Consider the following 25,437-nt stretch of genomic DNA (forward strand, 5'->3'; position numbering starts at 1 on the left):
TGCAGTCACTGATTTTTGCACACACTGGTCAATTGTTAGTAAACACTTGTATGCACTGCTAATATTTGCACTTGGACCAGAGGAAGGCTTTGACAGTTTCCCATGGGTCTAGGGCATTGGTTGTTGCCCATGTCAACAATATACATTCATTCAGAACTTCATTGACTTTTCATACATTCACTTAAGTCTTCTTCAGGTGCCCATGACCAGCTATTAAATACATACATAATATATACATGCATAATACTACATACATATTTGTGTGTAACTTAATATTGAATTATTTAATTTTTCTGTTGCACTTTTCTCCACTCTGCTATGCTATTTTAAGTCTTAATTAATTTTTTATAAAGATGGTTAGTGCCAATAGATGCCATTTAGTTTCTGCCTCTCCAATCTCTATGTGATTGTTACTTTACATTTAATGTTTACTCTCGTTCCCCACTGCCTTTTCTTCCCTGCCACCACTCTCTCATCCCCAATCTTCCCTTTCTGTCCTTTCTCTTCCTTCCTTTCTTTATTTCCTTTGTTAAGACAGGATCACACTGTGTAGACAAGGCTGGCCTTGAACTCTTTACTGCCTTAGCTCCAAAGTGCTGAGACTTCAGGGATCTAGTCACCAAGACCCAGATATATTTTTAAAATGATCATATAATTTGCATACCTGTGGCTTATTAAAGAGGAGAATATCATAGCACACTTAATAAGATTATTATTTTACCATTTCAGTTGTCTGTTTTTGGTTGTTTTGATCTTCCTTTTTCTTTTACCTTTCTTTCTTTTTTTAAATTTTTTTTTTTAATTTTTTTGACAGTAGTGCACTGAGTATCAATTGCTGTTCTGTCTCTTTTAATGCTGGGATCACAGGCTAATCCATCATATCCACCTTGTTCTTTTGTTGTTGCTGTTTTCGTTTGGTTTTTAATCAGATGCAACTTTCAAGGCAACTATACAGCAAAATGCCACAGTCTTCCTATATTTCTGGGAACTCTAATGTAAAAAAATATATCTCCAGATCAATTGAGACTTCCATCTGCTTTAGTTAGCAAGACTTGGGTTAGATTGTTTTAAAGAACAAACTGCATCACGTTAGAATATAAAGCATGGTAGTATATAGTGCATAGGAACTGAGGTTGGCAGTAGACAGAGGATGTGGGAGGAGGGCTGTCTTGTGAAACCATACAGAGAAATGAGAGGTCTGCTGGGAAATGTGTTAGTTACCTGGCGGAATGTCAAGCTAGGGACTGCTAATCCTGGGGAAACACAGTAACACTTTACTCTGTTTTGTGAATTGTAGCTGACTTTGGCCTGGCAAAGCAAAAGCAGGAAAGCAGTAAGCTCACGTCTGTGGTGGGAACGATCCTCTATTCTTGGTAAGGATAATTGTTTTATGGATTTCAAGTGGCACACTTGACTATTTTGGGGTTTTGTTACAATTGTTTGATTGCAAAGAAAATAGAATTAAAAAGGAAGCTTATTTAGTAAGTTTTGTGTTCATAGGTAGTTCACATGAAAAGAATTATATATCACTTATGTGTTTAGAGCAACAACCACAGGAATAATTCATTTATAAGCTATTTCCATCCATTTGGGGGGCTACTTTCTCTAATTTTGGATTGAAACAGTCATGAACATGTAAGTCTGCAGGTGCATGAGGGCACAAGTGGCCCACAGGACCCTGGCCGGGGTCATCCCATCCCCAGACTTGTGTGCACCAGCTTGGTATCTTCCTACCAGGGCAGGTTCTTTGCGTCCTCTTTCCTGTCCTGTAGCTGGACAGTGACAGGGCCTGGATCAATTCTGTTGCATCTTGAGTAGATGATGAGGCAGATTGATAAGGCAGGTGCTATGACCCCTGTTCCAAAGTCTGGATAGGTAAGTGAGTATTCTGTTTGATGATCAGACACACCTGTGACTTTTTGTGAGCACTGTGAAGGTTCCTTTGACAGTTGTTTTCATAACATGAGACTGTTAAGTGTATTGTCACATGGCCCCTTCTGTGTGGACATTCATGAGAGTAAGATAACATATTCTCAGAGAAATTTTCTGAATTCTCACTAAACAACCAACCAAGAAGACTACAGTCCCCACACCCCCTCCATCTAGCCAACTGCTGTAAATGGAATCTTAGGAAGAGAGCTAAAAATGACTTTAAGGATGTTACAAACTTGTCTGGAAACAATAATGCCACTTTGCCAATTCCCTTCATGAAGCATTCAGAAAAGTGTTCACGGAGTTTCCTTCATTCCCTAAATTATGTCTCCTATGTCCTCATGTTACATACATATATGTAAATATTTAAGAATATAGAGTTGAATTTAGATTCTACATATGAGAGAAAACACTTGTCTTTTTACCCTATTATCTCCACCTTGTCATTCCTCCTGTCTCATTAGATGCCTTCTCCTCATCTCCTAGTCCACTTCTACTTTATTTCATCCATCCATCCATCCATCCATCCATCCATCCATCCAACCATCCATCCATCCAATCATTTATTTAAACCTAGAATCTGCGTATGAGTGAAAACGTGTGCGTAGTCATTTTTCTAAGGATGACTTATAATGTAATGTTCTTTAGTTCCACCGTATTTTCTTCACCAGTTTTATCTGTTGACAAACATGTAGGCTTATTCCATATCTTGGCTACTGTGAACAATTCAGTCATAAAGTTGAACTTGCAAGCAACTCAGGGGTTTCTTGAATTATTCTTTCCACAGTGTTTTTTAAATGTGTATAAGTGTCTACCTGCAAGTTGCATATATGCACCACGAATGTCTGGTGCCTGCAGAGCCCAGAAGAGTTGTGCTCCATCATGTGCTGGGAACCAAACCTAGGTCCTCTCAAAGAGTAACAAATACTCTTAACTGCTGAGTCATTTCTTCCACTCCTAGACAGTGTTTTAAAGTGTTCATTGCACAGGTCCTTTACCTTCTCGTTTAGGTTTATTCTGTAATATTTTATTGTTATTTTGAAGCTATTGTGAATGGCTTTTGTTTTCCTGATTTGCTTCCTGGCAAGTTCATTATTCATATATAGAAAAGTTACTGAATTTTGTATGTTGGTTTTATGTCTTGCTATTTGCTGGAAGTGTTTATCTCTTTACAGTTTTTATTGGCACATACTAATTATACACCATCATGGATTTCATTCCGACATTGTCATATATTATGCGTTTTGATCATATTCTCCCTTCAACCCCCTTTCTTGTTCTCCTTTCATGTGTGAACTCTCTTCTTCCCAATTCATCTCTTTTCTGCTTTCATGTCCTTGTTTTCTGATTCATGAGCTCTGTGTCGCTTACAGGAGCACAGACCACTTACCTGTCCCCACAAATGTGTCTCCCTCCCATTACAACTGTGACATGCCTATCAATTTTCAGGGAGCAGTGAGAATTTGTGAGCCCCTCTCTTCTAGTATTAGTACTTGACTATAACTCCTCAGAGAAAGGTGGGCCTCATAATTATGAATGATGGTTAGAGCCATTTGCTTTTATATTGTGAGAATTTTCCGTTGGAATTCTCCTCTCAACCCTTCTCTATTTCTTCAGATCTCTGAAGTGCACATCTCTTGAGCCCCTCTCATTCAGATAGCTTTGGGATTGGTTTCCTGTCTTCATTCTGGTCTCTGCCACGTCTGTCCAGAGTTTTCTTTTGATCACCAGTGTCACTGTAGATCTGGTTCTCACATCTTGTCTCTCTCTGAGACACCTTGTATTATACAGGTGGTCCCCAGTGTGTGTTCTTTTAACTTATTGACAAGAAAGATTCGGCATACTTCTAGTGGGAACCGTATTTTGTTTTTTTCCTTTCCTGGGCTACTAATATATTGTAAGACATCTTTGAGATGTTGGGTGGGGGCTTAAAGCCACCTTAGTTTCTGGGTAGCCACACAGTCCCATGTATCTAAGCTTTGATGTGCGTAAGGGAGGTATGATATGCATCTTTTATTTAAAACTTTTTCAGCTTATAAGGTACTGTGGGTTGTGACCTTCCTATACGTATGGAGCCCCATTTTAGCTGCTTGGCCATGAGCCTTTCCCCTATTTGTCCCCAAGTCCTACTGTGGGACCAACAGGATCTTAATAAATATTTCCAAGTGAAGTGAATTAGGTTAAGTGAGAGCAAGCCATTCCTACAACACTGGATGAGAGATTGGTGTGCTAATTAAGAGGCTTCTTGGGGCTTGCCTCCCTTGGGCTCCTTGAAGCCTGAAGTGAGCACTGTTAGTCTAAGGCTGTCAGTACCTTGAAGCCAAGGTCTGTGTTACTCTAGGTTTTGATTCATTTATTTTATTGTTTATAGTTTCCACAGTTACTGGAACATAAAATAATGGGGTTGAAGAGACTAAGAATAAAGCATGGGACTATTTGGAACTATTGTAACATTCTTCTATAGTTGGTACATAGTTCCAAGGGAAATTGCAAGGGAGGTGTCTTCAAAACCAGGGTACAGTATTGATGCAGGTGAGTGGCTGGCTGAGGATGCTCATGGGTCTCCCTGTCTCCTGTGGGTTCTTTGTGACTGGCCCTCAAAGACAGGGAGAAGAAGCAGTGATTAGTGTTTGGACAGCTAGCTGTGTGTATGATGGAAAGACTTCTGCAGACAGCTTCAGTGAGATGACTGTACTTCAGTGTTTCGGCGGGGAGGGCATGTAAGGGTTACAGGTGGAAAGGAATGTTTGGTGATAACACAGTACCTACCTATCATATGAGCAGCAAGGGCTGAATGGTCATAACACAGCACCTGATTGTGATACAGTCAGAAGGGCTGAGCAGAATGTATATGCTGGATCATGACACTTGGAGGAAGCTCTGTGCAGTCTCATTCTCCAGCTAAGGTCAAGCTCCTGTGCTTAGGGACCCTACCCTGGTAAGGTCAGAGGAGAAGTGGGAACTCCACTGAGAAAGGGAGTCTTCTGTTTTGCAGCAATCTTGGAGAGCCCTTTGGGCATGGCGAACTGCTACCTAAATAGCAGGCTCTTCTAATAGATGCTCAGACTAGAATTAGAATTCTTGGCTTTAAAATTGAACCATATAACACTGGTCTCAGTTTCCTTGTCTACTGTATGGGTATAATAACATCATAGCCCATCTCTTTGGACTGTTGTAAAGTCAAATGTGACATTCATGTCTGGTGTCTGGAAACCATCCATTAAGAGCTTACTGACACAGAATCATAGTTAATGACTTGGGCCCATACCTAGGAAGGGAAGTGTTCATGGGAACAAACGGAACAGATGGTCTCTGGAATCATATTTATTTTCTCATTGTTAGAGGGAGGGACTCTATCTAAGCTGTCTTTGTAGCTCCTTTCCTCCTGCCTATTTCTGTTTTTGGTCCCTTGGTGGTTGCTTTAGGATTTTCATGACAGCCAGGCTAAGGAGCTGAGAGTTCCAAGAGGAAACGCAGCTGTGCTTAGTGTGCAAAGACACACACCTGTGGGGCAGAACTTTGGTGCTTTGAGCAGGTGGAAAGGAGATACTGTCTCTGTTATGGCTCCTTTTGGGGCAGGATAAGATTACCTGAATTGTGTCACCCCTCTCTGGCCCTTGAACTCTCTCCCAGTCTCTTGGAAATCCATAAACATGAAGACACATACACACAACACATGTGCATATACATGTACACAAATATGCACACATGTACACATAGATATACACACACAGTTGGTGATGGGGAGAAAAGAAACAGAGGGGGGGTGCTTTATTATCTCCTTAGGTTAGGTAGCAGAGGGTTTTGAGACAACTCAGAATTTACTTGCATTAATTACTTAAAGTACATCTTGAAGACTCAGTGGAATGGGTCACATGGTCTCCTAGATTCACATAAGAGCTACTAAATAGAAACTGCTAGAGAGTAGATAGCAGTGGTGTCTCTGCACTGTCTGCCTCTACTGATCACCACATAGCTTTACTGGCTGATACTTATCTCACACGTATGCAGAGCTTACTAAGTGGCAGACACCGCCAAGCACAACCTTTTAATCCTCACGCCTCTGATGAGTTCAGTATGGTTCACCTCAGTAACCTTCAGGGAGTCCAAGCATTCTTTGATATTATACATCTTGCAAGAGAGGATCCAGAGTCTCACATGGACAGCCGCAGCCTAGCCCCTTGCACCTCACCACCTGCTACCCTGCCTGTCCGTGAGCCTTGAGTAAGGGGAGGACTGGCCCGGTGTGTCAGTAATCAAAATTTTGTACCTCAATTGATGCTTTGCAAGGACACATTTGGTTTGTTTTTTTTTGGGGGGGATATGGATTTTTCTTCAGATTGAGAGTTTGGAGAGTGTGTCTTCAAATGTGAGTAAGGTCAGTAAAATGACTGCAGGAAGTCAGAAGAGAATAAAAAAAAAAACAATACCTTAAGAAAGAGTGAGCAGTAAGAGTACGTCAATGCAGAATAATGCATAAAGTGTAATTTAGAGCAAGAAAGAGAAGAAAGAGAAAAGAAAGAGATCTCTGATACCTGCCTATGTTTAGCTTGTCTAGCTTTAGCTATTTATTTCTTTTATTTTGTTTTCTTTTTAAAGAATCATATTTCCACAATTTAATATTTAAAAGTATTTTATTTTATGCATGTTGTATGTAGTTTGCCAGCAGGTATGTCTTGTGTACCACGTGAATACAGTAGTCATGGAGGACGGAAGAGAACACTGGATTCTCAGGAACTGGAATTAGATCATTGGGAGCCATGTGTGAATGCTCGGCACTGGACACGGGTTTTATGGAAGATCAGCTAGGGCTCTTAACTGTAGAGGCTTCTCTCTGCTCCCTAATTCTGATTTCTAGTGAGAGGATCTTACTGTTTGAGAGGTCAGGAATTTCCCGTGCACACTAGGATGGCTTCAAGCTTTGGCAGCTTCATGCCTCTGCTTCCAGAATGCTGGGAACTTTTTACTTTGTCTTATTCAGAAGGAAGAACTATAGGGAATAGCCTGCTTATGGTCCATCTCTTTATGCCAATGTGTCTAGTAGCTTCCATATTAATATTAGTATTCTATACTAGTAATTTTAAATCTAATACAATTTTCAAGTTAGTAAGTCTTAACCTTGGCATTTCAGACTGTCCATGACATGCTAGAAACAAACAATACCTAAAGTAAAAAACCCAACATTTTACCTAAGGGCACTTTTCCAAGATCAGCACTACAGGGAATGAAATTTAAGTTACATTTATGAATTCTCACTTTAGTGTCAGGGCCTGTGGGGTGGGGAGTGGGGTTTTGGGGAGTGTGCTGTTGTCAGATGACCTCTGGTCCTCTCAGGGTGCTTCGACCCCGTTCCCCTGTTCAGTCTGTGAATGTGATGAGCAGGGCCCTGGAGCTGCAGCCACGAGCTAAGCCACGGGCTCACCACACAGCATTCTCTTCCCCCAGCAGCCAGGGGGACGTGGTGTAGATGCAGGCCGAATCTTCTGTTTCCTTCCTTGTGGTGACTGGCAAGCTGACTTTTTCTGAGCTCCAGTTTTACTCTCTGAAATGATGCATGAATCCATGTGCATGTATGAGAGGAGGCTCACTATAGTTATACATAGTGAATTGTTGATGGTGCATACTATTTGTTGTTCATCAGGGAGTCAAGAAATAACAATTATTGTTGTAAACAACAGCCTCATCTTTACAGCAATGCTTGCCCCGCCCTTTCCCCAATCTATACACATGGCTTAAATGCCTGATAGACCTCATTGCTTCAGATGACTTGGCTCTTTTTCTATATGGAGGGGCCAGCCCTAGTGTGGCTGCCTTTGTTTGTGACTCAGACTAGCCCATGCTGGGTCTGCTTTGAGCAGGAGGATTTGATGCCATGGGAGGTGAACTCTCAGCTGGAAGGAGAAGGAGAGGGAGTGAGAAGACAGATTTGTAGCACTGCCCAGGGCCTAGGATTGTTGCCCTCTCGTTTCAGTTGAAGCTTGCTCCCTCTGTACTGACAGGAACTGGCACACATCACTGTGCATTCCTCTCTTTCATCATTTCTCTCTTTTGTTTCATCATTTGTCAGTTTGTTCTGCAAGCATTCCCCGAGGCAAATATTTACCAGAGTTGTTGATTCTGGAGGTGAACCTGGAACACACGCGGAGGAGTTGTATAGCTAGAAGCAGAGAAAGCAGCATACAGAAGCATTCTTGATAAGCTCTCCTCCGTTCCCATGCTCGCTGAAGAACTCAGGTGCATCTTTTATTCAGAAATTCCCTTCACTAAGGGAGAAACTGAAGTGTATATTCCTGCCAGTCAATGAGGGGCCAGTCCTGTGTGCATGAGCATGCCAGGCCTTGCAAGCTGCAGACAGGGAAGGCCTCTGGCTACACAGACTGCAAATGGCTGGAATTCCATCCTATATGTTTGGGTAAGATAGATTGCAACTAGAATATATTTTATGATCATTAAAAAAATGAAAGTATTTGAAAATATAACTAGTAGCTATGCCATGACCTCTGCTTCAGTTCACGCCTCCAGGACTTCATACTAATCAAAGGAAAAAAAATCTACCAAGAATAACTCTCAATTCTGAACATCTATGAACCAAATGCAAGGGCACCCACATTCATAAAAGAAACTTTACTAAAGCTCAAAGCACACATTGCACCTCACACAATAATTGTGAGGGACTTTAATACCCCACTCTCATCAATTGAGAGATCAGGGAAACACAAAATAAAAAGAGATACAATGAAACTAACAGAAGTTATGGACCAAATGGGTTTAACAGATATCTGTAGAACATTTCATCCTAAAACAAGAATACACATGGCATGTACTCACTGATAAGTGGATATTATACAAAAAGTGTGGAATGCCCATGATACACCTCATGGATCACATGAAGCTCAAGAGGAAGGAAAACCAAAGTGTGGATGCTTCAGTCCTACTTAATAGGGGGGACAAAATAATCAACAAAAGTAGAGGGTGGGAGGGACTTGGGAGAAAGTCCTCCTCTTCTGAGGAGGAGGGGAAAAGTGGAGAGGAATCAGCTATGAGAGGAGATGGAGGAGATGTACAGAGGGTCAGTAGCAATGGGGAATGGGAAACTAGGGGTAGCAAAGAGAAAGTCCCAGATGCCAGGGAAGCATGATCCTCCCAGGACCCCACTGGGATGACATTAGCTGAAATACCCAACAAAGGGGAGGGAGAACCTGTCAAGACCTTATCCAGAGGTTAGGCATAGATCCCTGGGTTGAGGAATGGGGCCACCCACCCATCTCCAAAATTTAACCCAGAATTGCTCCTGTATAAAGGAAATACAGGGGCAAAGAATGGAGCAGAGATAGAAGGAAAGGGTATCCAGAGACTGCCCCACCTGGGGATACATCCCACATACACGCACCAAACCCAGACACTATTGCAGATGCCAAGAAGTGCTTGCTGACAGAAGCCTGATACAGCTGTCTCCTGAGAGGCTCTGCCAGTACCTGACAAATACAGATGTGGATGTACACAGCCAAACACTGGACTGAGCACAGGGACTGCAATGGGAAAGTTAGGGCAAGGACTGTAGGATCTGAAGGGGTTTGCAACCTCATATGAAGAACAACAGTATTAACCAACCAGATACCCCCAAAGTTCCCAGGGACTAAACTACCAACCAAAGGGTACCCATGGCTCCAGCTGGATATGTAGCAGAGGATTGCCTTATCTGGCATCACTGGGAGGGGAGACCCTTGGTCCAGCGGAGGCTTGATGACCCAGGATACGGGAATGTTAGACCACTGAGGCAGGAGTAGGAGGTCTGTGGGAGCACCCTCATAGAGGCAGGGAGAGGAAAGAGGCGATAGGGGGCTTGTGGAGGGGAAACTGGGAAAGGGGATAACATTTGAAATGTAAATAAATTAAAAAATAACCAATAAAAAAAGAGAGTGTGTGAGTGTGTACGAGTGTGTGTTTATGTGTGTGTATTTGTGAGTGTATTTGTTATCATATTCATCATATTCACCTCTATTATTCTGTTGCCTTATACTCTGTGTGTCCTCCCTCTCTCCCTCTTCTTTCCATTTTTGATGACCAAAATAGATTCCTCCAGGGTTGCTTTCAGGCTCCTGGGTAAGGGTGAGGGGTTGTTTACAAGAATATGGGCTCCCTGCCAGTGTCTATAGAGAAGAAAATCTCTCCTCTAAGAAACCATTGCCTGTCTATGTTATTCAGAGACATGAGGCTTCATGAGAGTATTCTGTGTCCCTCTATGTATGTATGTATGTATGTATGTATGTATGTATGTATGTATGTGTATGGATATGTATATATATGTATGTATATATATGTTAGACTAGTTTATCTTCTTTAACTAATTTTATTTCCATTTTTATATCCAAGAATAAAAGCTATATTTCTAATATTTCAGATACTAACTGGCTGGGTAGTGCTATTCTTAAGGGTTTCTGGCTAATGGCCAATGATTAACAATGGATCACATAGAATCCCTTCCTGCTCACTTAGAGGACTGATTACTCTTCAGAGCTGGCTGAGAAGACACCAGGGTGACCCCGCATTAAAAGGGCTTAGCCTTCTCCACCTGGGGTGCCCTACGTGTCCCACAGACTCCAGCAGCAGCTGTGTGGGTCACTTGGTAACAGCTGCGGCTCATCAAAAGGGGGCTCTTTGAAGCTTAACCTCAGCAGGCTTGCAAGTAGAAGACAGGAGAGAGCAGAGCTGGACAGGGTCTGTGGTGGAGTAGGGGAAGGGTCGCAGTGGAGGATGACAGACGGAGTTTTGTATTCACTGTCCTTTTGGCTGAGTAGTTTTGGTGTTGGTGGCATGTGCTGTTTCTGGGACAATGGCCCCTTGATTGCTGCTGTCTTCTTCATTGCACGGTCTCTAAGCATGACTCTGCAATCCTCCCAGAGACTTTGGAAGCCCCTAGCAACCTTTCACAAGTACCATTTCAGTATAGATGATCTTTTGTGGGGCGGTAATGGTTTTTAAGGCAGGAAAATAGGAATCAAGGGAGGGGGCATGGTGCATGTGCTTTCTCCAAACCCCTGCCTTCCCCACACTAGGGAAGGGACAGACATGACTATGGGGCCTCCAGACTTTTTCAATTAGCAACCATAGGTAACGTTTTCTGAGCACTAGCATTTCTAAATCCTGTGCTTCTCATAGTTGTATGTAGTAGTTTTGGTATTTTGTGATAAGAATGATCATTTCCTCTGCTTTTAGTGACCAAAGTTTGCACATAGACATTACTTGACTTCATAATTCAGGGTCATGTTAATCAGCCCCGAGGGAAGGATGATGTGTGCATGGAGCAGCCAGAGCAGAGTGCTCAGCAAAGGCCTTCGAGCAAAAGTGTGGAGTTTCAACACCATTGCATGAGGAATAAATTCTGAGGAGCTAGAGAGATAGATGTACTAGAAATGGGGGTCTCCATGGAATAAGCTGCCAAAGGACAGGGCAGGTAGGGGAAAAGTATCCTTGTAGCTTTTGCTGAGTCTCTGTCCCAGTCATCAGACAGCAGTGCGTCTGATCTCATACTCTATCTTCTGATATGACAGTGTTCTTATAGGATCAAATGCGCCTAATGAAGTGAAACCTTATCTTAATGTGATCATATCTTGAAAGCAAGGTCACAGTTATAGAGCTTGGGCTTTGGGACTTTGCTGGACTTTCTCAGAGACACAGCAGTTGGGAGACTTGGAAAGACATAATTTTCAGGGAAAGAGAAATAAGCCATTTAATTTGGAAAATGCTGACTCTGGAATATTTGTTTGTTCATTTATTTTTAATTTATTTACATTACAAGTATTATCTCCTTACCCAGTATCCTCCCCTCCCAGAAACCCCCTATCCCCTTCTCCTCTCGCTGCTTCTCTGAGGGGGTTACTCCACCCACCCACTCATGCCTGCCTCCCCGCTCACCCTCAGTTCCCTATATTGGGGCATCTATCAAATCTTCATAGGACCAAGGACCTCTCCTCCCATTGATGCCTAATAAGGCCATCCTCTGCTACATACTCAGCTGGAGCCATGTGTACTCCTTGGTTGGTGACTTAGTCCCTAAGAGCTCTGGGGATTCTGGTTGTTTAATATTGTTGTTCTTCCTATGGGTTGCAAACCCTTTTAGCTCCTTCAGTCCTTTCTCTAACTCCTCCATTGGGACTCCACACTCAGTGCAATGGATGGCTGTGAACATCTGACTCTGTATTTGTCAGGCTCTGGCAGGGCCCCTCAGGAAACAGCTATATTAGGCTCCTTTCAGCAAGCCTTTCTTAGCATCCACAATAGAGTCAGAGTTTGGTGATTGTAACTGGGATGAATCCCCAGGTGGGACCGTCTCTGGATGGCCTTTCCTTCAGTCTCTGCTCTACAGTTTGTCTCTGTATTTGCTCCCAAGAGTATTTTTGTTTCCCTTTCTAAGAAAGACCGTAGCACTCGCACGTTGGTCTTGCTTCTTCTTGAGCTTCATGTTGTCTGTGAATTGTATTTTGGGTATTCTGACCTTTTGGGCTAATATCCACTTATCAGTAAGTGCATACCATGTGTGTTCTTTTGTGATTATGTTACCTCACTCAGGATGATATTTTCTAGTTCCATCCATTTGCCTAAGAATTTCATGAATTCATTCTTTTTAATAGTTGAGTAGTATGCCATTGTGTAAATGTATCACATTTTCTGTATCCATTCCTTTGTTGAAGGATTTCCAGCTTCTGGCTATTATAAATAAGACTGCTATGAACATAGTAGAGCATGTGTCCTTATTACATGCAGGAGAACCTTCTGGGTATATGCCCAGGAGTGGAATAGCTGGGTTCTTAGGTAGTGCTATGTCCAGTTTTCTGAGGAACTGACAAACTGATTTCCAGAGTGGTTTCACCACCAGCAATGGAGGAGTATTCCTCTTTCTCCACATCCTCTCCAGCATTTGCTGTCCCCTGGATTTTTGATCTTAGCCATTCTGACTGGTGTGTGGTGGGATCTCAGGGTCCTAGTGGATCAAGGACCTTCACATAAAACGGGATACACTGAATCTAATAAAGAGAAAGTAGGGAAAAGTCTTGAACACATGGGCACAGGGGAAAATTTCCTGAACAGAACACTGTTGGCTGGTGCTCTAAGAACAAGAATCGACAATTGGGACTTCATAAAATTGCCAATCTTCTGTAAGGCAAAGGACACTGTTAATAGGACAAAATGGCAACCAAGAAATTAGGAAAAGATCTTTACCAATCTGACGTCCGATAGAGGGCTAATATCCAATATATATAAAGAACTCAAGAAGTGGGACTCCAAAGTATCATATAACCCTATAAAAATGGGGTACAGAGCTAAACAGAGAATTCTCAACTGAGGAAATTCAAATGGCTGTGAAGCACCTAAAGAAATGTTCAACGTCCTTGGTTATCAGGGAAATGCAAATCAAAACAACCCTGAGATTTGAACAGGGTTCAAAACAGTCAGAATGGCTAAGATGAAAAACTCAGAGGACAGCAGATGCTGGCAAGGATATGGAGAAAGAGGAGCACTCTTCCATTGCTGGTAGGATTACAGGCTGGTACAACCACTCTGGAAATTAGTTTGTCAATTCCTCAGAAAATTAGACATAGTACTACCTGCAGACCCAGCTATACCACTCCTGGGCATATACCCAGAAGATGCTCCAGCATGTAATAAGGCCACATGCTCCACTATGTTCATAGCAGCCATATTTATAATAGCCAGTAGCTGGAAAGAACCCAGATGTCCTTCAACAGAGGAATGGATACAGAAAATATGGTACATTTATACAATGAAGTCTAACTAAGCTATTAAAAACAATGAATTCATAAAATTCTTGGGCAAACAAATGGAACTAGAAAGTGTCATCCTGAGTGAGGTAATTCAATCACAAAAGGACACACATGGTATGCACTCACAGGTAAGTGGATATTAGCCTAAAAGGTCAGAATACCCAAGCTACAATTCAGAGACCACATGAAGCTCAAGAAGAGGGAAGACCTAACTGTGGGTGCTTAGGTTTTTCTGAAAAGGGGGACAAAATAATCACAGAAGTGATTATGGAGACAAAGTGTGGGCAGAGACTGAAAGGAAAGGCCATCCAGAGACTGCCCTCCCTAGGGATTCATCTTATAAACAGTCACCAAACTCTGACACTATTGTGGATGCCAAGAAGAGCTTGCTGAAAGGAGGCTGATATGGTTGTCTCCTGAGGGGCTCTGCTAGAGCCTTACAGATACAGAGGCAGATGCCAGCAGCCAACCATTGGACTGAGCAGGGGGTCCCCAGTGGAGGAGTTAGAGAGAGGACTGGAGGAGCTGAAGGTGTTTGCAGACTCATGTGAAGAAGGAGGATGTAGGCCAACCAGACCCCCCAGGTCTCCCAGGGACTAAGTCATCAGCCAAAGAGTACACATGGTTCCAGCTGCATTTTGGGGGGAGGAATGCCTTGTTGGGCATCGGTGGGAGGAGAGGTCCTTGGTCCTATGAAGGTTTGATAGATGCCCCAGAGTGGGGAAATGGGAGGGGGCTAGGTGGGAGTGGGTTAGACAGAGGGGCATCTTCTTGGAGGCAGGAGGAGGGAGGATGGGTTTGGGGTTTTCTTGGGGGGGGGGACCAGGAAAGTGTATAACATTTGAAAAATAAATGAAGAATATAGTCAAGGAAAAAAAAAAAAGAAAAAAAAAGAAACTGCTGTCTTTTTTTCTTTTTCCCCACTGGATGGTTTTATATCCTTTGTCAAAAATCAAGCGACCATAGGTCTGTGGGTTCATTTCTGGGTCTCTGATTTTATTGATCTTCCTGCCAGTCTCTGTACCAATACCTTTCGGGTTTTTTGGTATTTTGAGTCAGGGTTTCTCTGTTTAGCCCTGGCTGTCCTGGAACTCACTCTGTAGACTAGGCTGGCCTCGAACTCAGAAATCCGCCTGCCTCTGCCTCCCAAGTGCTGGGATTAAAGGCGTGCACCACCACCGCAAGACCACATTTCAGTTTTTATCACTATTGCTGATATGCTGGAATGATGGCTCTCATCCAGACAGAACACCCTAGGCCAGAGCAGTTCCATGTTGCAGAGGTTTATTGGAGACAAAGAGGGGAAAAACAGAAAGAAAAAGGAAAAAGGGTAGAAGGTGGAAAAGGGCAATCTTTTATTTAGGCTGTGATGTAACCTGTTTGCAGTACGTGTGGGATGTAGACTCTGAGAAGGTATGTGGTTGCTTTGGCAACAGGTGTCACACAAGTGTGACATTTCTGAGTTTGAAGTCAATCTGCAAAACTGGTTAAACTGGTTCTTGATACTAACATACCTCCTGTTGCTTCCTGTTATTTTTGCTTAGAGGTGGAATTATGTTTATGTGGCTATCTTCTTTTGGTTTGTGGAAAGAAGACTACTTTCTTGCTTTTTCTAGGGTGTAGTTTCTCTCCTTGAGTTGGAGTTTTCCATCTATTTTCCTTTGTAGGGCTGGATTTGTGGAAAGATATTGTGTAAATTTGTTTTTGTCATGGAATATCTTGTTTTCTCCATCTATGGTAATTGAGAGTTTTGGTGGGTATAGTAGACTGGGCTGGCATTTGTATTCTCTTAGGGTCTGTATGACATCTGCCCAGGATCTTCTGGCTTTTAGAGTCTCTGGTGAGAAGTCTGGTGTAATTCTGATAGTCTTTATATGATACTTGACCTTTTTCCCTTACTGCTTTTAATATTCTTTCTTGGTTTTGTGCACTTGGTGTTTTGATTATTATGTGATGAGAGGAATTTCTTTTCTGGTCTAGTCGATTTGGAGTTCTGTAGGATTCTTGTATGTTCACGGGCGTTTCTTTCTTTAGGTTATGGAAGTTTTCTTCTATAATTTTGTTGAAGGTATTTACTGGCCCTTTAAGTTGGGAATCTTCACTTTCTTCTATACCTATTATCCTAAGGTTTGGTCTTCTCATCATGTCCTGGATGTTTTGGATTAGGAGCTTTTTGCTTTTTGTTTACTGTTGAGTCAATGTTTTCTGTAGTATCTTCTGCACCTGAGATGTTCTCATCTATCTCTTGTTGGTGATGCTTGATCTCTTTCCTAGGTTTTCTATTTCCAAGGTAGTCTCCCTTGGTGATTTCTTTATTGTTTCTCTTTCCGTTTTTTAGATCTTGGGTGGTTTTATGTAATTCCTTTACTTTTTTGGATGTGTTTTCCTGTAATTCTTTAAGCAAATTTTGTTTTTCCTCTTTAATGGCTATTACCTGTTTACCTATGTTCTTCCATATTTCTTTAAGGTAGTTATTTATGTCTTTCTTAAATTCCTCTCTCATCATCATGAGAAGTGACTTTAACTCTGAATCTTGCTTTTCTGAAGTGATGGGTTATCTAGGACTTGCTATGGTGGAGAACTGGGTTGTGATGATGCCAAGTAACCTTGGTTTCTGTTGCTTATGTTCTTGTGCCTGCCTCTCACCATCTGGTTATCTCTAGTGGTACCTGCCCTCACTCTCTGTGATTGAAGCCTGTCCTTCCTGTTATCTTGGTTGTTTCAGAACTCCTCAGAATCCAGCTGTCTCTGTGATCCTGAGATCCTTGGTGTAAGAGCTCCTGTTGGTAAAGCTCCCTCTGGGATGCTGAAATTCTGGCGTGACCGAGCTCCTGGGATCCTGTGATTTTATGATCCTATGATCCCAGGTGTGTTAGAGCACCTGGGAGTTGAGCTTTCTTTAGGTGTTGTTCATCTTGTTGTTGACCTAGAGCCCAAGTTCTGCTCCGTGCACTCAGGTTCACTTCACCCTTTTGCCTGTGGTTATCTAGTCCTAGCACCATTGGTCAACAAAAACAAAAAAACACTATTCTCTCTGTTGTGCTGTGTTGGCGTCTCAGTTACTTTTTGTTGCTGTGATGAGACACCATGACTATGCCAACCTATAGAAGTGTTCAAGTGAGTGTGAGTCCATGACCATCAAGGTAGGGAGCATCACTGGAGCAGTAGCTAAGAGTTCACATCAATGATGCACACAGAGCCAACTGGCAATACCCTTTGTATCCTTAGAACCCACCCCCAGTGATATACCTCCTCCAACAAGGCCGTACCTCCTAATCCTTCTCAAACAATGTCACCCACTGGGGATCAAATATTCACATATGTGAGCCTATGTGGTCCCTTCTCATTCAAACCCCCACAGCATCACTGGTAGACAGAGCATCTGATGGCTGTTATCATCTGTCACTTTGGCTGTGGTGATAGGAGAGGGTATGGTAGAAGATGTCATTGTGCTTTTGTTGGAATTTCCCTGGTGCCTAGTGAAGTTGAATAACTAAGTTCTCCATTCAAGTTTTCCTTGTGTTTTTTATTACTGAGATTTTAGGTTTACTCTCAGTTTTATCTCATCTGTCCTTATGGGTGCTCTTATGTGTGCCCTATAGTGTCAATGACTGTAGCTTTATAGTATGTTTTAAATGCAGTGTGCATAAGGCCTCCTATGTTATTTTTATTTTTCAAGACTGTTGTCTATTCTTCATTCCATTGTTTTCATATGAGTTTTAGGATCAGTGTCTCATTTTCCACAAAAGTCAGCTGTCTTAAATGGCAGAAGAGTAACTCAGGTTTCAAGAGTCCACATCTGTTCTCCAACAGTGAAGGGGTATTAAGGTGAAAGATGGGTGTGCAGTTAAGTGGAAGGTGGCTTTCAACACAGAGAATGAGGCAGAAGAAGTAATGGGAGGGTGAGTGCCTGAAGGAGGCTGGATTGCAGTGGCTGACATCCAGTCTCAGTCAAAGAGCATACCACTCTCTGGGTACCTTAACGAGTAAGGCAATGGAACTCCCTAGAGTCTTTAGAAAGGAACACAATCATACCAAACCAACGCTATAGTATAATCTAACTATAAATTTGCCTTATGCTTCTAAAGATCTGATTGTCGTAGGACCTAGTGAAAAATCACACAGCTGTTTATGAAATAGCAAATCATTAAAGTTTTGATATAAGATTCTTTTCTACCTCTTTTGGCTTTTGAAAAAAATTTAAAGATGATGTTAGATAGTTTTCAGTATGTACATCACATATTTTTCATAATCCCATTGTCTCTTTTAACTTCTTCTTTGATCTATTCATTACATAGGGGTATTTTCTTTAATTCTCAACTTTTCTAAATTTTATTACAAAGCATTTACCAAAACATGTGTTGGATTTACTCTGCATTGGGGAAACAGCCTTATGAGAGCCTTTAGCTCACTGTCCAATGTCAACGGGGTGAGAAGGAGGCACTGGCTGCTGAGAGCTCCCCTGTGGCTGTCACGGGACTCTCCACTGACTTATTATGACTTCTTTTTGACTGCACTGGCCCTGCATTTTAAAGTTCTGGATTTGGGAACTAAGAGATAATGTACCAAGAGTTGAGGGAATATGACACTCCCCAGGCATGTGCTTGTATGACACTTGCCAATGTCTTATTGCCTGAAGTCACTCACGTGATCAAACCTAGATGTAAAAGTGACTCCTAATGGCACACAGACCAATTGAGCTGGGTTCTTTTCAGAACACTAAATGACTGTCATACCTGATGTGTACGAGTGTTATAAATTCATCAAGAGTATGTGCTTTATTTTCAGACCAGTGGTTCAATATGTATGTATTCAGCTAATAATGAAAAGTTATCCAAATCTGCTATAGCTTTATTTATGCAAAGGATGCATTATGTTTTTATTATTGTATGTTATTGAAATTAATTTTTTACTTAAAAATAGCAAATTAGTATATATATAGTCATTTCTGCTTTGTGTCTGTGGGGTTTTATGTAAGCATTCTAAATCTGAACTTGTCACACCCAATAGTAACAAATGGCTCCTATGCTAGGGATTTTGTTCCCTTTTCCCAAATTCTGTATCATGTTGCTATGGTCGATTATTATTTTCATTGCCATCCACAGTCATCTTAGTTTTTTGTGTTGAATTTGTGATGACCGTATCTGTCTCACCTGTCTCTCATTGTTTACAGACATCTCACCTGGGCAGCTCTTCTTTCAGAAAGCTCACCAAGCTCTTCTTCCTGCCTTATTTTTTATCCAGTGAGGTGATCATCTCTAAAGTCCCCTAAGTACTGCACAGCTGGCAATCCTTAGTCTATTTTTTTTTAAATATTTTTATTTTCTATATTCTTTGTTTACATTCCAAATGATTTCCCCTTTCCCAGATCCCCCCTCCCCATATGTCCCATAAACCTTCTCCCATCCATTCTTCAATCACCTCCCTCCTTTTTCTCTGTCCTTATATTCCCCTCCAATGCTAGATCAATCCTTTCCAGGATCAGGACCCTCTCCATACTTCTTCATGGGAGTCATTTGTTATGCGATTTGTGCCTTGGGTATTCAGGGCTTCTGGGCTAATTAATATCCACTTATCAGAGATTGCATTCCATGTGTATTCTTTTGTGATTGGGTTACCTCACTTAGGATGATATCTTCCAGATCAAACCATTTGCCTAAAAATTTTGTGAATTCATTGTTTCTAATTGCTGAGTAGTATTCCATTGTGTAAATATACCACATTTTCTGTATCCATTCCTCCTTTGAGGGACATCTGGGTTCTTTCCAGCTTCTGGCTATTATAAATAAGGCTGCTATGAACATAATGGAGCATGTGTCTTTATTGCATGCCGGGGACTCCTTTGGGTATATGCCCAGGAGTGGTATAGCAGGGTCCTCCGGAAGTGTCATGTCCAGTTTTCTGAGGAACCGCCAGACTGATTTCCAAAGTGGTTGTACCATCTTACAATCCCACCAGCAGTGGAGGAGTGTTCCTCTTTCTCCACATCCTCACCAACACCTGCTGTCTCCTGAGTTTTTGACCTTAGCCATTCTGACTGGTGTAAGGTGAAATCTCAGGGTTGTTTTGATTTGCATTTCCCTAATGACTAATGATGTTGAGCACTTCTTAAGGTGCCTCTCGGCCATCTGAATTTCTTCAGGTGAAAATTCTTTGTTTAGATCTGTACCCCATTTTTTAATAGGGTTATTTGGTTCCCTGGGGTCTAACTTCTTTAGTTCTTTGTATATATTGGATATTAGCCCTCTATCGGATGTGAGGTTGGTGAATATCCTTTCCCAATTTGATGGTTGCCGTTTTGTCCTTTTAACAGTGTCCTTTGCCTTACAGAAACTTTGTAATTTTATGAGGTCCCATTTGTCAATTCTTGATCTTAGAGCATAAGATATTGGTGATCTGTTCAGGAACTTTCCCCCTGTGCCCATGTCCTCAAAGGTCTTCCCCAGTTTCTTTTCTATTAGTTTCAGTGTGTCTGGTTTTACATGGAGGCCCTTGATCCACTAGGAGTGAAGGAGATACATGGAGATAAGAATGGATCAATTCCCATTCTTCTGCATGCTGACCTCCAATTTGAACCAGCACCATTTGTTGAAAAGGCTATCTTTTTTTCCACTGGATGTTTTCAGCTCCTTTGTTGAAGATCAAGTGACCATAGGTGTGTAGATTCATTTCTGGATCTTCAATTCTATTCCATTGGTCCACTTGTCTGTCACTGTGCCAATACCATGCAGTTTTTTTTTTTTTTTTAACACTATTGTTCTGTAGTATTGCTTGATGTCAGGGATACTGATTCCCCCAGAATTTCTTTTGTTGTTGAGAATAGTTTTAGCTATCCTGGGTTTTTTGTTATTCCAGATGAATTTGAGAATTGCTTTTTCTAGCTCTGTGAAGAACTGAGTTGGGATTTTGATGGGGATTGTGTTGAATCTGTAGATCATTTTTGGCAAGATGGCCATTTTAACTAAATTAATACTACCAATCCACAACCATGGCAGACTTTTCCATTTTCTGAGGTCTTCTTCGATTTCCTTCTTCAGAGACCCGAAGTTCTTGTCGTATAGATCTTTCACTTGTTTGGTTAGAGTCACACCAAGATACTTTATGTTGTTTGTGGCTATTGTGAAGGGTGTCATTTCCCTAACTTCTTTCTCAGCCTGCTTATCCTTTGAGGATAGGAAGGCAACTGATTTGCTTGAGTTGATTTTATAACCAGCCACTTTGCTGAAGTTGTTTATCAGCTGTAGGAGTTCTCTGGTGGAGGTTTTCGGGTCACTTAAGTAGACTATCATGTCATCTACAAATAGTGATAATTCGACTTCTTCCTTTCCAATTTGTATTCCCTTAACCTCCTTATGTTGTCTAATTGCTCTAGCTAGAACTTCAAGTACTATATTGGAAAGATATGGAGAGAGAGGACAGCCTTGTCTAGTCCCTGATTTTAGTGGGATTGCTTCAAGTTTCTCTCCGTTTAGTTTGATGTTGGCTACCAGTTTGCTGTATATTGCTTTAACGATGTTAAGGTATGGGCCTTGAATTCCTGTTCTTCCCAAGACTTTTAGCATGAAAGGATGCTGAATTTTGTCAAATGCTTTTTCTGTATCTAATGATCATATGGTTTTTTCTTTGAGCTTGTTTATGTAGTGGATAGTATTGATGGATTTCCTTATATTGAACTATCCCTGCATCCCTGGGATGAAGCCTACTTGATCATGATTGATGATCATTTTGATGTGTTCTTGGATTTGGTTGGCAAGAATTTTATTAAGTATTTTTGCATCAATATTCATATGGGAAATTGGCCTGAAGTTCTCTTTCTTTGCTGGATCTTTGTGTGGTTTTGGTATCAGTGTAATTGTGGCTTCATAGAACGAGTTGGGTAGAGTTCCTTCTGTTTCTATTTTGTGGAATAGTTTGAATAGTATTGGTGTTAGGTCTTCTATGAAGGTCTGATATAATTCTGCACTGAAGCCATCTGGTTCTGTGCTTTTTTTGGTTGGGAGATTTTCTATGACCCTTTTTATTTCTTCAGGTGTTATGGGACTGTTTAGATGATCTATTTGATCCTGATTGAGTTTTGGTGTTGGATATCTGTCTAGGAAACTGTCCATTTCCTCCAGATTCTCCAGTTGTGTTGAGTATAGGCTTTTGTAGTAGGATCTAATGATTTTTTTTGAATTTCCTCAGTTTCTGTTGTTATATCTCCCTTTTCATTTCTAAGTTTGTTAATCTGTATACTGTCTCTGTGCCCTTTGGTTAGTCTGGCTAAGGGTTTATCTATCTTGTTGATTTTCTCAAAGAACGAGCTCCTGGTTTTGTTGATTCTTTGTATGGTTCTCTTTGTTTCTACTTGATTGATTTCGGCCCTGAGTTTGATGATTTCCTGCCTTCTACTGCTCGTGGGTGAAATAGCTTCTTTTTGTTCCAGGGCTTTCAGGTGTGTCATTAAGCTGGTAGTGTATGCTCTCTCCATTTTCTTTTTGGAGGCAGTCAGGGCTATGAGTTTTCCTCTTAGCACTGCTTTCACTGTGTCTCATAGATTTGGGTATGTTGTGCCTTCATTTTCATTAAGTTCTAAAACGTCTTTAATTTCTTTCTTTATTTCATCTTTGACCAAGCTATCATTGAGTAGAATATTGTTCAGTTTCCATGTGTATGTGGGTTTTCTGTTGTTTTTGTTGCTATTGAAGACCACTTTTACTCCATAGTGATCTGATAGGAGGCATGGGATTAGTTTGATCTTCTTATATTTGTTGAGGTCTGTCTTGTGACCAATTATATGGTCGATTTTGGAGAAGGTACCATGAGGTGCTGAGAAAAAGGTATATTCTTTTACTTTAGGATAAAATGTTCTCTCTCTCTCTCTCTCTCTCTCTCTCTCTCTCTCTCTCTATATATATATATCTGTTAAATGTAATTGGTCCAAAGCTTCAATTAGTTTCACTGTGTCCCTGTTCAGTTTCTGTTTTCCTGATTGGTCCATTGAGGAAAGTGCAGTGTTGAAGTCACCCACAATTATTGTGTTAGGTGCAATGTGTGCTTTGAGCTTTAGTAAAGTTTCTTTTATGAATGAGACTGCCCTTGCATTTGGAGCATAGATGTTCAGGATTGAGAGTTCTTCTTGTATTTTTCCTTTGACCAACAAGAAGTGTCCCTCAGAGTCTCTATTGATGACATTGGGTTGAAAGTCAATTTTATCTGATATTAGAATGGCTACTCCAGCTTGTGTCCTGAGACCATTTGCTTGTAAAGTTGTCTTCCAGCCTTTTACTCTAAGGTAGTGTTTGTGCAGCAAAATGTAGGGTCCTGTTTACGTATCCAATCGGTTATTCTATATCTTTTTATTGAGGCATTGAGCCCATTGATGTTAAGAGATATTAAGGAATAGTGATTATTACTTCCTGTCATTTTTTATGTTATTTTTTAAATTTGATTGGTTTTCTTCTTTTGGGGTTGATGAAAGAAGTTTACTATCTTGCTTTTTCCAGGGTGAAGTTTCCTTCCTTATATTGTTGTTTTCCTCCTATTATCCTTTGTAGGGCTGGGTTTGTGGATAGATATTGGGTAAACTTTGTTTTGTCATGGAAAAATCTTAGTTTCTCCACCTATGGTGATTGAGAGTTTTGCTGGGTATAGTAGTTTTGACTGGCATTTGTGTTCTCTTAGAGTCTGCATGAGATCTGCCCAGGATCCTCCTGCTTTCATAGTCTCAGGTGAGAAGTCTGCTGTGATTCTGATAGGTCTTCCTTTATATGTTACTTGGCCTTTTTCTCTTACTGCCTTTAATATTCTTTCTTTCTTTCTTTAGTACATTTGGGGTTTTGATTATTATGTGATGGGAGGTATTTCTGTTCTGGTCCAGTCTGTTTGGAGTTCTGTAGCCTTCTTTTATATTCACGGGCATCTCTCTCTTTAGGTTAGGGACGTTTTCTTCCATAATTTTATTGAAGATATTTGCTGGCCCTTTAAGTTGTAAATCTTCACTCTCATCTATGCCTATAATCCTTAGGTTTGGTCTTCTTATTGTGTCCTGGATTTCCTGGATGTTTTGGGTTACAAGCTTTTTGCATTTTGCATTTTCTTTAACTGTTGAGTCCATGGTTTCTATGGTATCTTCAGCATATGAGATTCTTTCTTCTATCTCTTGTATTCTGTTGTTGATATTTGCATCTATGTCCCCTGATTTCTTCCCAAGGTTTTCTATCTCCAAAGTTGTCTCTCTTTGAGTTTTCTTAGTTGTTTCTACTTCTGATTTTAGATTCTGGATGGTTTTGCTTAGCTCCTTCACTTTCTTGTTTGTGTTTTCCTGTAATTCTTTAAGAGATTTTTGTGTTTACTCTTTCATGACCTCAGCCCGTTGACCAAAGTTCTCCTGTATTTCTTTAAGTGATTTCTGCGTTTACTCCTTATTTGCTTTTGTATTCTCCTGAATTTCTTTCAATAATTTTTGTGTTCTCCTTGTAAGGGCTTCTAATTTTTGATCCATTTTCTCTTGAATTTCTTTAAGTATGTCCTTCATGTGTTCCTGTACCAGCATCATGACCAGTGATTTTAATCCAAATCTTGTTTTTCTGGTGTGATGGTGTATCCAGGACATGCTGTTAAAGGAGAATTGGGTTCAGATGCTGCCATATTGCCTTGATTTCTGTTAGTAACGTTCCTGCGTTTGCCTTTTGCCATCTAGTTTCACTGGTGTTATTGGTCTTGTTGTCAATGCTGGACTCACCAGTGCAACCTGACTCTTCCCAGCTGCCCTCTGGTGCACAGCTGTCCTCCAGCACTGCCACCGGAGCAAGCTGTGTCCTCCCAGTCTGCCTCTGGGTGCACACCAGGCCTCTTGCACTTCCTGGAGACTGAGTGCTGTGGCCCAGGCTGTTCAGTTCCGGAAGCAGACACCTGAAGGCTCCTGTCAGGGGCCTGCTGGACTCACCAGAGCACACTGATTCCTCCCAGCCAGCCTCCCCGGTGCCCCTATCCTTAGTCCATCTTTTATCTCTCCCTCATTTCACCATTTTGAGTATTCAAGAAAAGGCAAAGGTGAAAATTACTTTAGTAAAGATATCCTAGACCTTATTTTAAACAGTGTTGGATTTTACAGCTCTTAAAACTCAGAAAGGAAACTAAGCAAGAAGCTGTTCCATCTGTCAGCATTGCTGGATCCAGCCACACAGAGCCCTGACCATCACTGTAGAGTTTCCTGCAGCCACACAGAGCTTTGGCCATTCCTGTAGCCTTCCCTCCAGCCACACAGAGCCCTGACCATCACTCCTGTGTTCCCTTCAGCCACACAGACTCTTATCCATCCCTGTAGTGTCCCCTTTATCCACACAGAGCCTCCACTTCAGAAGGAAGCAGGGCAAATCTGGAACCAAGCAAAGTGCTTTGTTGCTGTCTGTTCTGAAATCCCCAGTAAGTGTGCTGAGAGACAGAACAGAGGATTACTTTCACCTCTGCTCATTGGTGGTCACAGTGGTGTGACATCTTTCCAAATGTATGTTTTGGTGTTCTGTTCAGCTTATGGTGATGTGTTATTTTACTTTCCTTTAAAAAGAGACATTTTATTTTTAATTGTGTGTATGTGTGTAAATGTATGTTTATGTGAGTAAAGGTGCCCACAAAGGCCAGAAGAGAACATTAGATCCTTTGGAGTTGGACTTATAGGCAGTTGTGAGTGACCCAATTTGGGTGCTGGGAAGCAAACTTGCATTGTCTGCAAAACAAGCAA

At 41.4% G+C, this 25,437-nt stretch overlaps 1 protein-coding gene across 5 annotated transcripts in view; it reads left to right on the forward strand.

Annotated features, from left to right (window-relative positions):
• The window catches only part of Nek10 (NIMA related kinase 10), a 197,820-nt gene that overhangs the window by 79,213 nt on the left and 93,170 nt on the right, over nucleotides 1-25,437 (forward strand). For all 5 annotated transcript variants that reach the window (XM_052190707.1, XM_052190705.1, XM_052190704.1 and 2 more), the window contains one exon: nucleotides 1,298-1,373. In XM_052190707.1, the coding sequence (XP_052046667.1) occupies nucleotides 1,298-1,373 (76 nt within the window). The remainder of the gene's footprint in view (nucleotides 1-1,297; nucleotides 1,374-25,437) is intronic.

This window comes from Apodemus sylvaticus, chromosome 8 (genome assembly GCF_947179515.1).
Source record: "Apodemus sylvaticus chromosome 8, mApoSyl1.1, whole genome shotgun sequence".
In the NCBI taxonomy this organism is placed as follows: Eukaryota; Metazoa; Chordata; class Mammalia; order Rodentia; family Muridae; genus Apodemus; species Apodemus sylvaticus.